The sequence below is a fragment of the Cheilinus undulatus genome, linkage group 6 (genome assembly GCF_018320785.1).
Source record: "Cheilinus undulatus linkage group 6, ASM1832078v1, whole genome shotgun sequence".
In the NCBI taxonomy this organism is placed as follows: domain Eukaryota; kingdom Metazoa; phylum Chordata; class Actinopteri; order Labriformes; family Labridae; genus Cheilinus; species Cheilinus undulatus.
In genome coordinates, this window is record NC_054870.1 from 3,665,023 (window position 1) to 3,680,472 (window position 15,450).

Genomic DNA, 15,450 nt, shown 5'->3' on the forward strand with positions numbered 1-15,450 from the left:
CAAAAAGTGAAATTTTGTGCACATCACATCACGCACAGGGGAGGTTTCCTTCACATGTCCTATATAGACTCATAACCACAGCTTCTAACAGACAACATGTGCTTAAGTGTTTTTCTCCTCTCTCTATATTTTTTTTACTATGTTTAGATCTGTAAGAAGTTGTTTATGACTAACACACTGGTGAATAGTCTTCCTGAACGTCCATTACACATTGAGGTCACATAAGTCACCTGTGCCTATCTGCAGCTGATCGGACAGAAAGATGATGAAGATCGAGCATTCCTCCTCCTCTAGTGTTTGAGAAAGTGAGACGTCTAATGTTAAATATGAACCCCTACACTTTTAATGCTGTTGTGAATGTGCTCTTTAAATCTGGGTCATTTTTGCATCCACAATAACCCTCCATGCATACATGAGCTGTTGCAGCCTGTAGGAGCTGATAATGAAGCAGCGATGCATAATATAACAAAAAAATAAAAAAGAGCTTAAAATGTAACATCTGGTCGCTGCTGTTAAATTTTGTGTCTGTTATTACAATACAAAGCCAGCAGATATTCTTCTCCTAATAATCACACACAGAGTTAAGTCTGCACTTAAAGAACTCTTAATAGTTTTCGCTTTAATTTAAGGCTCAAAATGTTAAAACATAACCACCCCCTCCTCCTGGGCCTGTGTGCATGTGTGTGCATGCTCCTGCATGTATGAACTGATAAAAAATAACACATTTCGTGCAATACTATAATAGTACTTTACAGTTTAGACCTAGTCCAGCCCTTAGTTAGTGGCTAATTTCTATGATTCTGAGCACATTGGAGCCAACTTTTGTTGGTCTTTTGGGTCAGTAAAGGTGTTGGTCTAGGAGTTCTGGCATGGACACCGTCAACGTTCAGTACTGTATTCACTGAAACCTCAGTCCCTGTTGCCACCAAGTTTTTCTGGAGATCTTAAAGGGGGCATATTATGCAAAAATCCCTTTTTCAGGCTTTTTTGGCAAAAAAAAAGTGATCCTGGCTTGTCCACAATCCCCCCAAGAATCAGAAAAATCCATTCCCTCCCCCTCTCTTTCTCCACCTTTTAGAAAATGTGTGCTGAAACAAGCCATTCCCCCTCATGATGTCATGTAGGGACTTAGCCCCACCCCCAGGTTTGGTTGGGCCTCCCCACTTGGAAGAAAGTTCCGCCCTAAGAGGAGGATCAGGAAAGCCACATCTGTTTCCTGAGGGGGTGTGGTCAGGGGCGGAGTCAGACAGCTCATTAACATTTAAAGCCACAGACACAGAAACGGCTCATTCTGAGCAGGGCTGGAACTTAGGGGTTTTTAGACATACAAAAATCTGATACTGGAGTGTTTTTTCAGCAACAAACTTCACAGGCATGTTTTAGGGACCTCCGAGATTAATATAAACTTGTCTTAAAAGGGTAAAATATGTCCCCTTTAAGCAATCACCCAGGGGTTTTCACAACCTGCATTTTCAAAAATCTGGTTGCAGCCGTTGATAGCTTCATTTTTCTGCCCTCTCCGGGTAGTAGAACCACTGTTCCAGTAACTCTGAACTTGTGAATTCTGCTTCTAACAGCGTCTCTAGGAACATCCAGGGCCTCTGCAATCTTTTTGTGTCCTGTTCCTTGTTTGTGAAGGCCAATGATCTCCTCCCTGATCTTTCTGGACATTCCTTTGACTTTGCCATATTTTTAACATGCAGTCAAGCATGATGCTCAACAAAACCCTCACATTTCAGGTATTTCATGTTCCAGCTTAAGCGACCCAGCTGCAGCTAGTGAAGCCCTCGATTAGTTGCATCACGTGTTCTTAAAACAATACTAGTCTCGCATTTGTTGTGTTGAGCTTTTTCAATAGCTTTTGTTCGATTTGTTCATTGCAAACAGCTGACAGTCTGTACATTTTTACAATAAACCTGATTTGCAATTAGGGGTTGAAGGATTCTGATTGCAGCTGTACATGTGAATTATAACAGTTATGTTACTGTTACCCTTTATAATATCTACACACTACTAAATAGTAAAGCATAGGCAGGGGTGTAGCACAGGGGGGAAAGGGTACTAATTACCCAGGTCTGCAGTAGCGAGGGGCCTTCAAGAAGCCTGCATTAAAAAAAATGTTTTTATTTATTTTCCTTAGCATTGAGTGTCATTACTGAATCAAAAGGGACTAAATGAATTCGTCAACAGATTGAAATTAGTATCAATAGAGTAAAATACAATACTTGGAGCCCCTGCTCCTCCGTTAATAATGTCCAAATGGGGTGGTCTAGTGCTGCAGAATAATACAAGTTAATTTAGTAAAAATATTGCTCATAAATGGGGAAATTATGGTTCAAAAATACATTAAAATGCAGAGATATTTGTAAACATGAGGCAACATTTGCTGCTTGGTGAGCCAGTTAAGGGGAACCCTGTGTAATATTCTTTCTGGGGGCCCTATATCCCTAGCTAGGCCCCTGAGCATAGGTGCATATTTAGGTCATCATTTACAAAGAATCTACAACTGAATGACAATATTCCATTTATAAACACAGCTATCAATGCTTTATTCAAACATCAATAAAAGCACATGTTATGATTTCTTTACTAAAGCATGGCTGATCTGTGTGAGGTAATTTAGAGCAGTGGTTCTCAACCTTTTCCCTCTTAAAAATGTTAATCCTTTTGTTTAAAACAGAATTAAAATACTTAAAAAAACAGGTAAAATTGGTTAATAATGGCAAAAAATGCTGGGAAAGGTGGTGTAATTGGAGTTTAAAAGTAGCAGAAATGGGTTAGAAGTGCCAAAAATTGGATAAAAGTGAAAAAAAAAGACAAAAATTGGTTAAACTGGCAAAAACAGGCATATAAAGTGGTAAAGGAGGATTTAAAAAGTGGCTGAAATGGTGCTAAAGTAGCAAAAAAAGGTCAAAATTTGGTGAAGTGGGATGAAAAACCAATATAAACTGGCAAAAAATGGTTAGCTGAGGCAGAAATGGGTGGAAATGGGTTGAACTGGCAAAAATGGGCATATCTGATTGTGAAATGTGGAGTTAAAAGTGGTAAAGCGGGGTTAATATTGGCAATAATGGGCCAGCAGAGCCAACAATAGGCAGAGAGTTGCAAGATTTGGTTTAGAAGTGGCAAAGTAGGCAGAACAACGTGTTGGAAAGGGTTTAAAACTGACAAAAATGTGTTAAAGTTTGCAAAATTGGTGGGAAAAAAGTGATGACAACAGGTTGAAATCTGGCAAAATTAGTGTAAAGAGGAAACAATGTAAATTAAAAAATATTCCTAGTTTTTTTTTAAAGCATATGGAGACCCCCTCTCAGTGTCTAGCGACTCCCAATGGGGTCCCAACCCCAACGCTGAGAACCACTGATTTAGAGGGTAACAAATTCACATCAGCTGCATTCTCAGCCAGGCAGGGATTAAGGTGGGACCTGGGATTATTAAATGGTTTTAGGGAGGAGCTCACAAAAACCTGAATTAAATTTGTTTGCTCTGCATTGCAAAATTATGATGTGAGCTACAAATAATTTTGTATGACAACTCACAAAAACCTCTTCATTTTGAAATATGCATTACTGCAGGTGAAGCATACAAGTTGTAATGTCATTAGTTTGATATGAAGGTTATCTGCAAATACACCTGACCCTTCAAAGTCCCTGGACTGCTCTCCTGTCTCTGAACGTTTACATGGCATACCTTTTCTGTCTCACGGCTGCATTTAATAATAAAGATGTTGGCGTAAATGTCCTCCACACACATCCAGTTTGACAGGGAGAGAGTGGTGTCAGTCCAAACCCAGTCCATCACCGCTCTCAGCTCTACCAGGAACGGCACCAGACGAAACCTACACACAAGCAACATACAAGCCATTACCACTGGGTTAAGGATGAAGGGAGCATTACTAAAGGGAATGAAGAAGTAGTTGATAATAATTTGCTACCAATTAACACCTGTTTTTTTTCCTTTAGTCATAATAAAGCTTCAGAATCTCATCTTTACTGATACATCCTGATACACGGCATTGTGGATCATATTCTTTTAATATTACTGAAAACAAAAACGGAGTTAAAATGCAAACTAAAACATGTAATGCATCGAATCTTCCAGCCCTGACAGCTGCAGACCATACCCTTGGAAGAGAAACAGGTTGAGATGGTTGTATTTCTTTGTGAGGAAGTTGCCAAGTATACGAGTCGGGTATCCACAGCGGATCTGATAGGCTGACAGGCCAAAGTAAATACACTTGACAAAATACCAGAGCTGGGCCACAAAGTTCTGATTGAACATCCTGGAGAGAAGAAGACAGGAGGAAGATTGAAGTGTGTCATTGGCAGGACTTAAACTCTCTGTGTGTACAGTCCCACAAGCAGAGATGCGCGTTCACTCCAATATCAATCACTCAATCAAGTCTTTTAGTTTTTTATCTTATATAATATTTAGTTTACCTCACCTTTCAGTGACAGCAGGCAGGATGAAAAACATCCAGAGGTGAATCCCAAACACGAGTGTCACCTGAGGAAAGTATTGATAAAGTTTTATAGGGTGAGGAAAAACCAACGTGACTCGAAACAACAGAGACCTACACCTCTCTTAGTAAGAATTATAAATCATAAAAAAGTGTTGACTCTGATGGTTTGAGGATGAACTGAACCTGGAAGATGAGTTTTCCCAAGACAGCCTTGCGCAGATACAAAGCTCTGTCAATGATCATCGTGCTGAACTGGATCAGCAGCATCACCAGGAAAGCCTCTGGAACCTGGTCCTCTGACAGGGTGGAGGCTATATCAGCAGCTGCACTGTGTTTCTGAGGAGAAAGGGAGGGAGAGATCTTCTAAACCAACTTACTAAAATTCTAAAAACAACATGTACTTTGTTTCTATAACCCCAAAACACTCATAAAATTCAGGTCTACATTTGATAAGGCAATCTCAGCTGCTACCCTGTTTCTAAGGGAGGGAGATGAACTGGAGGGAGTTTTTCTTCTGTAAACCCTGTAGACACAAAGTCTTCTTTTTAAATAAGTTTCTAAACTTAGCACAAAATGTAAGGTCATTCGTGTTTTGTAGATTTTTTTCCAAAAAGCTTCTTGGCATTTAATCTTGTACTGTTTATCTCCCTTAAAAATGAGGAGCATGCATTTGTGGGATGAACAGCAGAGCTGAGTGTGAGGGTGGACCCCAAGAATAATTTACCAAATCTTCTCTGCCATTAGTAAACAGCATTCTGCATTTAGCTCTTGTTTGGTTGATTAGACGATTAAAGTCTGAAAGAACAAGATTTACTAACAGTTTTAAAATGTATTAATTTAACAAACCACAGCTTCAGTCTACTTGTATCTTCTCTACACTTTGACCCCATAATCCAGCTGCCATAGGCAGAATCTGGACTCATTGCTGAACTTAACGTTCCTCCACAGGTTCAGGTTCCAGTGCACTCGGTACAGAAACTGGCACCAACAGGCCTGAGGGTGAAGGCCAGGCCTCCTGGCAGCCCTATTAGACCTATCGTCCTGTGAACCTTGACTGCAGATCTGTAGAAGACAGCCTAAAGCTCCTAGGTGCTGACAGGGTGAGGACGCCCTCTCCCTGGCCTGTCTCTGACATCTCCTGTTGTATGGAACTTGCTTACCCTGACACATTTTCACACATCCACTTGGAAAACCTCCCATAGACATTGTTTGGGAAAGGGCAGAGCTTTAAAAAAATAAAAACTCAAAGGGTGATTGGATGAACGTTCTGTCTGTCACATCTTTACGGGCCGATCAGAGCAACAAAACACGTGACGTAGCCGCTACCGAGGAGTTAACGCCATAGAGAACTGCATAACCATGGCAACTGTAGACATGTCAGTACACGACTTTTGTTTTGATTTTGAAAAGAAAACAACTCACTGCTGTTCTTTTTTCTTCTGTCAATGAAGAGATGTTCTCAAATTCTGATAAAACTGGTGCCATAGCAGCATCCACGCCAATGTCTTCCACCATAATTGCACTGGTCTCTTGTTGCTGCTTGCTTACGTCATGACTCTACTGTCCCTCGACACCGATTGGTCCTGTCGCTTTCTAACAGGGCTCATACTGCTTTGCAGGGTTAGAACCTCATTTTGGAGATTTTGCAGAAGTTTTGCGGAACACCAGCTTAAAGTTGCCCAATTGCACGGGCCCAATCACATCAGTCAAACATGGCATGCAGATTCTTGGTACAGATTCCTTATAACCACTTTAGCAGGGCTCATGCAAGTGCTGCACCTGGACGAACGTGACATTAAAAAAAACGTCAATAGCAACAGCAATAGAAGGTGTTTGGTACTGGCAGAGAAGATTTGGCAAATTTTTCACAGTGCAAGTGAAAAAAGGAGCACCCTCCAAACAATAAACTCCTCAAGGTGCACGAGAATAAAAGACTGACTGGAAAAAGAGGTGTCAGCACACAAAAATGTCCTTTTAGGCAGCTTTTATTCAAGGCACAACGGACACGTTTCGACTCGTGATGCTGAAGAGGACCACGAATCGAAATGCATCCATTTCGGTGTGCTGACACCTCTTTTTCCAGTAAATTTTTCACAGTGGCAATCTACTCAGCCCTGCTGCTTATCCCACAAATGCAGGCTCCTTACATCTAAGGCACTATTTAAAGGGGAAAAAAAACGGTTTAAGATTTATTGCCAAGAAGCACAACAAAGAAATCATCTTCCAAACACAAATTTACTTATTTTATGTGCTTAGTTTATAATCAGTAAGTGGTTAATGATTGCAAACTGACAAATTCTGTTTATCCATCCCTCTGCCCACCCCTGAGTCCATCTATCTCTCACCCCAAAAGCCCAGAAGCCAAAGACGATGATAATGAAGTCTATGACGTCAGTCAGAAACATGAGAGCGTAGACATCAGTGGCAGCTCGATATTCAGGCTGGAGAATACCTCTGAAGAAACACTGGGCTGGCTTGTACACACTCTGAATACTGCAGAGGAAGACAAAAAGCAAGCGTCAAACACTTCAGTAAATCAAAAATGTACCAGTTATTGAAGCAGCTTATTGCACCGTTTTAAAAATTCTAATTTAAATAACTATAAAAATTTCAATAATTTCATTTGTGCAAAAGCAAACAATGGAAGAATATCTTTTTATTAATACTGCTGGTGTACATTATAATTAACAGCAGTAACACTTCATCAGGTCATTCAATGATTCCTTTACTGTAAAGGGTAAAACTACATTTCTGAGGGTCTTCTCTGCACTTGGTGAAATCATGCAGTGTCTTCCAACTCACCCAGAGACAGCTACATGTTTTATCTTTTGTCCCATAGCCATCAGTCTCTGACTGGCTGCCTCTCTCTTCTTGCTCTTGTGCTTTTTCTTTGTGGATTCTTCACTGGGAGCATCCTTCGTAGCTGTTGGCTCCACTGGAACAATGATCACAAATAAAAAAAAGCAAAAAGCTGTTTAGAATCATGAAACGTGAACTAATTATATAAAAAAATGCAACATACAGTACAGCAGTTCTGAGTTGAGGTTGGTTTCTACCACAGGCTGAAGTATGGTTGAAATTCTCATTTATTTATGCGACTCAGACCATGATCAAATAGAATGGAGCCCAAACAGAACAATACACAGAAGTAAAAGATAGCACACAGCATGGCTAACATGCAACAAGCATTACATCCATCTTAAGACTATCTCTGTCACTTCACAATTTGTAGCTATAAATATTTCTGTATTAGCAGATATTAATTAGCACTTAATGCTGTTTTTTATGTTTGACGGTGAGGCTAGTCTGGGTCCCCCTGCCCTTCCATGAGCCTACGTTGAAAGCATCACACACGAGCAGCGCACCTACCTTTCTATGCCAATAAGAAAAGCATAAGACAGGAAGAGATGCAGCAAAACCCCAGAGGAGAGCAAGCATCAATGATATTTGAATGACACTGATTAATTCAGAAGCAGAATGAAGGAGGAGCTGGGGTGGAGGAGGGTTGCTGCAGCTTGCAGAGAACACGGTGTTAACAGGCCAGGCAAGAGCATGAGAGCGATTAGACAATAGTGTTCTTCTTGCCCTTCAGCTGATGAGGGCTTATGTGAGATCAGCTGATTTGAGTTATGGCAGCGCTTGGCTCCATGCTCTGCCTGAACCAACAGTAAACACTCGATTTTTTGCACTTAATTTCTCTGTTCTGACTAATAAATACATCTTTAACTCTAAACCCTGTAGGTACCAGGCATTTCTGATAACCTCACATACTGGCACACCACAGGCTGTGTGAGAAAACTTGGATTTCTGCAGGTCCGAGGTCGGGTCAATCTGAATAAAAATATTTCTAGTCAATTTTGTACAAAAATGCACTCCAGGCATAACATAAGAAACCCACGTACCTGTGCTCTGTTGTTCTTTAGGCTGTTTCTTTTTACTGCGTAAACGAATACTTCTGGATTTCTTGGGTTCTTCCTCAAAAATCTGCTCATTGCTTTCATCTTTTGGCTGAGAGGATGCTGATTCAACCTCAGCAGGTTGTGGGGTAGCTTCAGGAGGGCTGGTCCTTGATTCAGCAAAGTCTGCAATATCCTACATTGACAAACAATGGATTTAAAAACCATTAACATAAATATAATATTATAACTAGCCATCTATCCACACCAAGTATCAGAACCTACCTTTTCTTGTTGATCAGGTTTAGGGCTCTCCTGGTTATCTTGTATGATTGTTGAGCTTCCTCTGCTGCTTTCCTTCTCTTCTTCTCCTTCCTCCCTTATTTCATCCACCTGTTTGTGTTTTTCTTCATCATTACATTTCTCTTGTGGCAAATTTTGCTCCGCTATGGGGCCCTCATGGTCCCACAGGCCATAACGCTGCAACACACAGAAAAACTAATTTAACAAACTAAAACAAGCACGTGGGCAAGCAAAGAAAATGTGAGGTTTAAGCTGAACTAACTTCACTGGAATCAGATAAGTCTAATTCTACTGAATCAGAATGACCCTCATGCATCTACATCAGCTGACCTAAAGGCTTTTCTTCAAAACACAAAAACACTGATCCTGCTCGCTCTCCAGAGTTGATGAGGACATGTTGTACTGCAAAATTCACATCAGTTTTAACAATTAAGAGATTTAACTGTATCGGTATTGCAGCGGGCTGCATGGCGGCACAGGGGTTAGCGCTGTTGCCTCACAGCAAGAAGGTCCCTGGTTTGCTTCCTGGTCAGGGCCTTTCTGTGTGGAGTGTGCATGTTCTCCTGGTGCATGTGTGGATTCTCTCTGGGTACTCCAGCTTTCTCCCACCACTCATTAGGTTATTTGGTGATTCTGAATTGGCCCCAGGTGTGAGCGTGTCTGGTTGTTTGTCTCTATATGGCTGGTGACCAGTCCAGGGTGTACCCCGCCTCTCGCCCAATGACAGCTAGGATAGGCAATGCTACAGCTACCTTGGATGTAGCATCAGTTTTACTATGTTACTGTATGAAATAAAGAATAAAAATAACCCCAAAAAATGTTCAATGATGTGAAAGATGTTTTCGCTCTTCTGCTGACCTGCTTCAGCCTGAGTGTGTTATAGTTACAGGGAAAGGGTTATTTGTTGTGTGAGTGGTTGTATACAGTGGCTGCTAGTGGAGTAATTAGCTCAGACTTAGCCACAGCGGCAGTTTTGTCAGAACTGGACATCACGTCTTTATTAAAACTAGGGCAGAGGGCAACACTGAAAGCTTTCTCTGACAGAAAAGATGTTTTCACCCTTCTCACGGTCTGGTTCGGTATAAGTTTGCAATTGTTACGGTGGGGTTTGCTGGTGTATCCAGTGGCTGCTGCCGTGATAGCAGTTAGTCCGGATGTAGCTGCAGGGAAGCAGCGGTTTTAGCAGACGGTTTTGAACGTCCCCTGACTGGCCTTGGCATGAATTTTATTCACAGAGAAGCTCTGCCATTAATAATCTAAGGCAGTGGTAGCCTGTCAGTGCATGGGCAGAACATCATTTAGTCTCGTTGCTCTGATTGGCCCGTTATGAAAGTGACAGAACATTCTTCCAATCACCGTTTGAGAATTCTTTGAAGTCCTGCCCTTCCCAAATGCCTTCTATGGGAGCTTTCCAGATGAATGTGAAATATATTCATGCAGTGAGTGGAGATATGAAACTGTCTATCTGGGGCGTCAGGTTACCTGTTTACTGCCACCAGGGCTTAATGTTCAAATTTTAGGGATCCTTCACTTCTTAACCACAGACATTAGGGACTGTACAATTACACCCCCCAAAAACCAATCGCCCTGCCAAAAGACACAATTCAGTCAGGCGTCCCAGATGTTGTGGTCAGCCAGGTACGGGGTTCTAACCTAGTCTTGTTTCATCTGGTACCATAACTATCTTTACTTGTTAATAGGGAACTGCAGCTTTCACTGGTATGGCTGTAAACTGACCATGAGTAAGGATCTGTGGAAGAACAAAGCCAACAGCTGAAGAAGATCATATTTGATGTAGTTGTCCGTTTTCTCCAGGCCGAGGATACGAGGCGGAAAGAAAGGCTTGTCCTCGTTTAGGGTCATCTCATACACGCTGTTCCAGGGAAAGAACCCAAACTGGAACAGGTATTTCACAACCACCATCACCTGGAAAGAGGCAGGACAGGCACACCAAGCGCCAGATGTCAGGCCAGTTGAGAAAAATGATGTTTGATTCTTTTTATCATCTTTATTTTGTCAGTCCATCACAGCGTAAATACCTCTGTGTACACGATCGCAGTCATCCAGAACCTCTTGGTAGGTCTTGGAACAGCCAACATGGCCCACAGGAACACCAGTATGGGCAGAACCAGTGATATCACAGAGGCACTGACTCCATTGTTTAACACAATGATAAAATAGCAGACTAGCTCTGAGTTAGCCTCAAGCAGGTTGTACATGGAAAACAACAGCTTTAACAGACGGTTCTGGCTTCTGTAGAACTGTCTGCTCTGCTCCAGCTCCTCAATGTAAAACTCCCTGCAAAAAAAGAGAAAGTCTGACTGAATTTTTAAAGCATTTATAATTATTGTCATCATGAGTGTTTACTAGAAGCATGGCCAAAAGCTATAAAACAAAAGCTACTACACAATACCGCTGATACAGTTAAAACAGATGTGATCAAACCTTTAGAAAACATTGTGGTCCTACAAGTACTGCAGCACTGTCAGAGGAATCACGGTCAAATGAAGTAAGCAGGTGGCTCAGTGACGACTGTCTCATATCTACCTGTCTCCCAGCAGTTCGCTGGCAGTTCTGGAGTGCCTGTGCGGTTTGGACGGCAGTGGTAACAGCTCTGTGCTGGATAGGAGTTCTGGACTCAAGAGGTGTCCTGTGCTGTCGAGCCTGGAGGAAGACTGGCCAGTTGAAGCCATGCTATCCAACCCTGTGCAGCTGGGAGCGATTCAACAAAGGGATTTAATCAAACAAATAGGATATAGAGAAATAAAAAAAGAAAATTAAGATTTATAGTGCATCTTTACAGTTGATTATCCTTAAATTCATGAAGTAAAGTCTAACATATCTTTAAGATGACGACTAAGTGATTCAGTATTGTTAGTCTATAAAAAAATTCACTGTTGCTAAGTCACCTGTAAGACATGATATTCCTAGTAAACTGCACTTTACTTCAGGATGGTTGTGCAGACAGAATGGCTTGAGGGCACTCTGGACCATGAATTAGGGTTGGGTAATGTGTCTTCCACTGTTTATGGGTCTGTGCTTCTTTTTAGACTCTCTCTCCTGTCACACTGTGGATTGAAATAGCGTGACAGGGAGTCTCTCAGCCACGATTCTTATCCTGTCTTTACTAAAGCTGGCAATGTCCCAGCGAACATTCCAACAGAGCTTTGGAAGCCTGTTAAAGGTGTTTGAAAATGGGGAAGAAGACGTGGAATTCAAGACTAAAGAATCTCCAGCTTGAAAACCACCATAAGCTAATGCTAATGCCCGCTGTACTAATATCAAATGTGCAGTCTGTCCATCCATCCATCTTGTTCAGCTTATTCGATTGTGGTGATAGCAGGTTGAGCATGTCAACCCAGACATCCCTCTCCCCAGCGACATTTTCTATCTCCTGCTGTGGGGGATCCTGAGGCAATACCAGACCAGATAGGATATATAATCCCTCCAGCACATTCTGGGTCTTCCCCGAGGTTTCCTCCCACCTGGGCGTGCCCTTAATACCTCCAAAGGGAGGCGTCCAGGAGGCATCCTGATCAGACCCCCAAACCACCTCAATTCCTCATCCTATCTCTAAAGCTGAGCCCAGCCACCCTCCAGAGAAATCTAATTTCATCTGTTTGTATACACAAACTCATTCTTTTGGTCATTACCCAGAGTTCAGGACCATAGCTGAGGGCTGGTCTGTAGACTGACTGGTAAATCAAAAGCTTTGCCCTCTGGCTCAGCTCCTTTTTCACCACAACTGTCCGGCACAGTGCTGACGCTGTCCAGCACAAAATAGACTAACTGGAGGTGAGCACCAAGTTTAAATGTGAACTAAAAGACATCAGTCTTCTTGCCTTTACAGACACGCAGACCTGGAATTGAGTGAGTTTAGGAGACCAAGGGCTGGTGCAAAGGATTACTACTTTGGATGGGCCCACGAAATTTTGGATGGGCCCTTTTATATCAGAACTTAACCCCACCCCCCTTATAGAGACAAATACAGTGTTTAACAAATTTATTAGACCACCTGTCATATTTGTCTCCAGCATCATGAAGTGCTTTAATGCTGACTCTTTCATTTTTCAGTGAGCTGTCCACGTTTTCCCATTTTGAACAGGAATGAGGAATTGCAAACTGAATTCACCCAAATTTGAGCTGGCTCACTGGGCTTCTCTGAGAAGTCAGAAATGAATCAAGCATAACATTCAACCACTAAAACTCATTTTTCTGTTCAGGAATGCAAGTAAATAACTATAATATGAAATATCAATCAAGAAATATTAATGTGCTTTACTATTTTTTCAGTTTTTTTGTAAATCAGTAAATTTGAAAAAATGTATGCATAACAATAATAATTATTTTTTAGCATTAAAAATATCATTTGGGTTAAAGAGCTTCTACATATTGGTGTATTAACCATTGCATAAACATAAAAATGATTTTGGTAATTACCAATGCTGTTAATTTAGGGCAGCTGTGGCATAAACCTTACTTTGGTTAGGGTTAGGGTGGTCTAATAAATTTGTTAAGCACTGTATGTTCTATAGTCTACATTTTTTTAAATTTGCTGGAGATGTTTGAAACATTTAGCCTATGATGGAGACAGCCCTTTGTTTATAGTGACAACTAACCAGTCATTAGTTTATCTGCACTGGTAAAGTATACAGTTTTTATTGCACAATGCAAAAATATTATTTCATTCATTTTCTGCTATGCTAAGTCCTCACAGGACTGTTCTTTGACTTCTAGGTGGGAAAATTCTCTCCTCTTGATGATCAGGATGAATAACTTGGTTATTGAAACAGAGAACAAAAAGGAGAGAGAGATAATGGAAAGACAGCGGCATATGTCAGTTTGATCTTTGATGAGAAACGGTTTGATTTTTGCTCTAAGACGCCTTACTTCCTTACTTGTGCCTCCCTTGTTGTGTTTGGAAAAAAAACATATAAGTATCACCCTTTGTTCCAAACGAACCTGTATTTAGTGTAGTTTTCTGCATCAGCGTCGTCTAAACAGGTCTCCAGTGTTAGATTCTCACTTCCCTGAGATTCCTGGTCATCAGTGGGGTATGATGCTGTAGGAGTCTGCATTTCAGAGATAAAGCACACCTCAGTAAGGTATAATGAGTGTGTGTATCTTGTTTTGATGTTTATTTAACAACAACAACTGAACAAAGGAAACCGGCCCTTAAACTGGAGCATGGTTGTTAGAACCAGCTCTGAAGTGAAGAGAATGAGGGGCCACAAGCCTCTGAGCTCGTCACTATTTCACCCCATTCATAAATATTGCCGTTGGCTTTACTTCACTTAGCATGCAGGGATGCCGTGAATAAACATAAAAATACAAGACGCATGCAGGAAACAGATGTTAATGTCAGGTAAAAACCCCTGAGAATGTTTGTCTGTGCTAAAGGTCCATTCCAAAGCTCTTTTTACACCACAGTAAACGCCTCCTTGTTTGTTTACCTGCTCTATCTTGTGTATGATGAGGTAGCGTTCATTGCACAGAACAGTAGAAATATCTCTGTACTGCTTTGTCAACAGATTGAGCCACTGAGTCAGTCCGTCCACCATGGCTAAAATAATGGCCCATATAAAGCGCAGGATATCCAGGATCCTCTGCACCATCTCGCCATGACCTGCAAGACCCACAAATAAAGGAGAAGAATTGCAGGTGTATCAGTTTTGCATTGTTGTAAATAAAGTTTGGAAATTAAAAAAAAACTATCAGCAACAATAAATTGTCTTCTGTTTGTGAAAGCTGTTAAAGAAATGTACTGTTGTATTTTTGAGCTCCTGCCAATCTTTCTCATAGTCAGAGTTTCCAAATACAGCATGGGGGAGAATCTTCACACAGTACTAGGACTATAATATTTGTTTTAATTTTACTCTGCGTACCTGCTGCATTTAACTCTCATTTGTCTAAAAAATTCCAACTGCATAACCTAAATATGTAAGTGATATTCTTCAACTACAGCTGCAAGTTGAAGTGAAACTCCAATACATTCTAGAGTAGTGGTTCTCAACTGGTGGTTCAGGACCCAAAAGTGATTCGCGGAGCAGTTGAAAGTGGGTTGCGACTAGGTGCTAAAAAAAAAAAAAGGCGTCAGAAGTCCTTTTTGGACATGCATCTATACCTTTTATTTCACCCTGTTTTACTGTGAAATTGGGTAAATTTAAATGTTTGGTCAATATTTCAACTAATGTATCTCCTTTTCTCGCAATAAATGGCTACTTTTCCCATGACAATGAAGTAATTTCTCAAGTTCTCTGGAAAATTAGCAAAAATTGACACATAATGATGGGGAAAGAGGGTATAACATTTGTCAGTTTTGTCCCTTTTCTTTTTTATGTCAAGTGTTTTGGTCCAATCATGCTCCAAACTGCAACATATTCACTTAACTAAAAATGCATTGTTGAGCATTTTTTTTGGAAATTTGGGTCACGATCTGTCGTAAGACAGACTGGTGGGTCCTATGGCCAGACTAGTTGAGAATCACTGTTCTAGAGTCGCCTTAAAGTGGAATATTTCAAGATGTTTTTGTTTTAATCTTAATGATTACAGATCACAAAAATCTAAAATCCACCACACCAAAATATAAGAATATCAAAATATCCAAGAAAAGGATTTTTAACACAGAAATGTTGACCCTATGGAAAAATACAGTAATTTATGCACTCAGTAACTGGTTAGAGCTTTTATTATTATTGCATCTATGCGATAAGACACGGAGGCGATCAGTCTGTGGCACTGCTGAGGTGAAGCCCAGGTTGCTCTGATAGCAGCCTTCAGCTCGTCTGT

General features: G+C 41.0%; 1 protein-coding gene across 3 annotated transcripts in view; it reads right to left on the bottom strand.

Annotated features, from left to right (window-relative positions):
- Positions 1–15,450, bottom strand: part of piezo1 (piezo-type mechanosensitive ion channel component 1) — a 127,895-nt gene that overhangs the window by 12,445 nt on the left and 100,000 nt on the right. For all 3 annotated transcript variants that reach the window (XM_041789292.1, XM_041789293.1, XM_041789291.1), the window contains exons 34-46: positions 14,115–14,287; positions 13,624–13,733; positions 11,209–11,373; positions 10,701–10,959; positions 10,399–10,587; positions 8,644–8,838; positions 8,365–8,554; positions 7,265–7,397; positions 6,808–6,955; positions 4,646–4,798; positions 4,445–4,506; positions 4,124–4,282; positions 3,691–3,838 (exon numbers count right to left, since the gene is read on the bottom strand). In XM_041789292.1, coding sequence (XP_041645226.1) covers positions 3,691–3,838; positions 4,124–4,282; positions 4,445–4,506; positions 4,646–4,798; positions 6,808–6,955; positions 7,265–7,397; positions 8,365–8,554; positions 8,644–8,838; positions 10,399–10,587; positions 10,701–10,959; positions 11,209–11,373; positions 13,624–13,733; positions 14,115–14,287 — 2,084 coding nt within the window. The remainder of the gene's footprint in view (positions 1–3,690; positions 3,839–4,123; positions 4,283–4,444; positions 4,507–4,645; positions 4,799–6,807; positions 6,956–7,264; positions 7,398–8,364; positions 8,555–8,643; positions 8,839–10,398; positions 10,588–10,700; positions 10,960–11,208; positions 11,374–13,623; positions 13,734–14,114; positions 14,288–15,450) is intronic.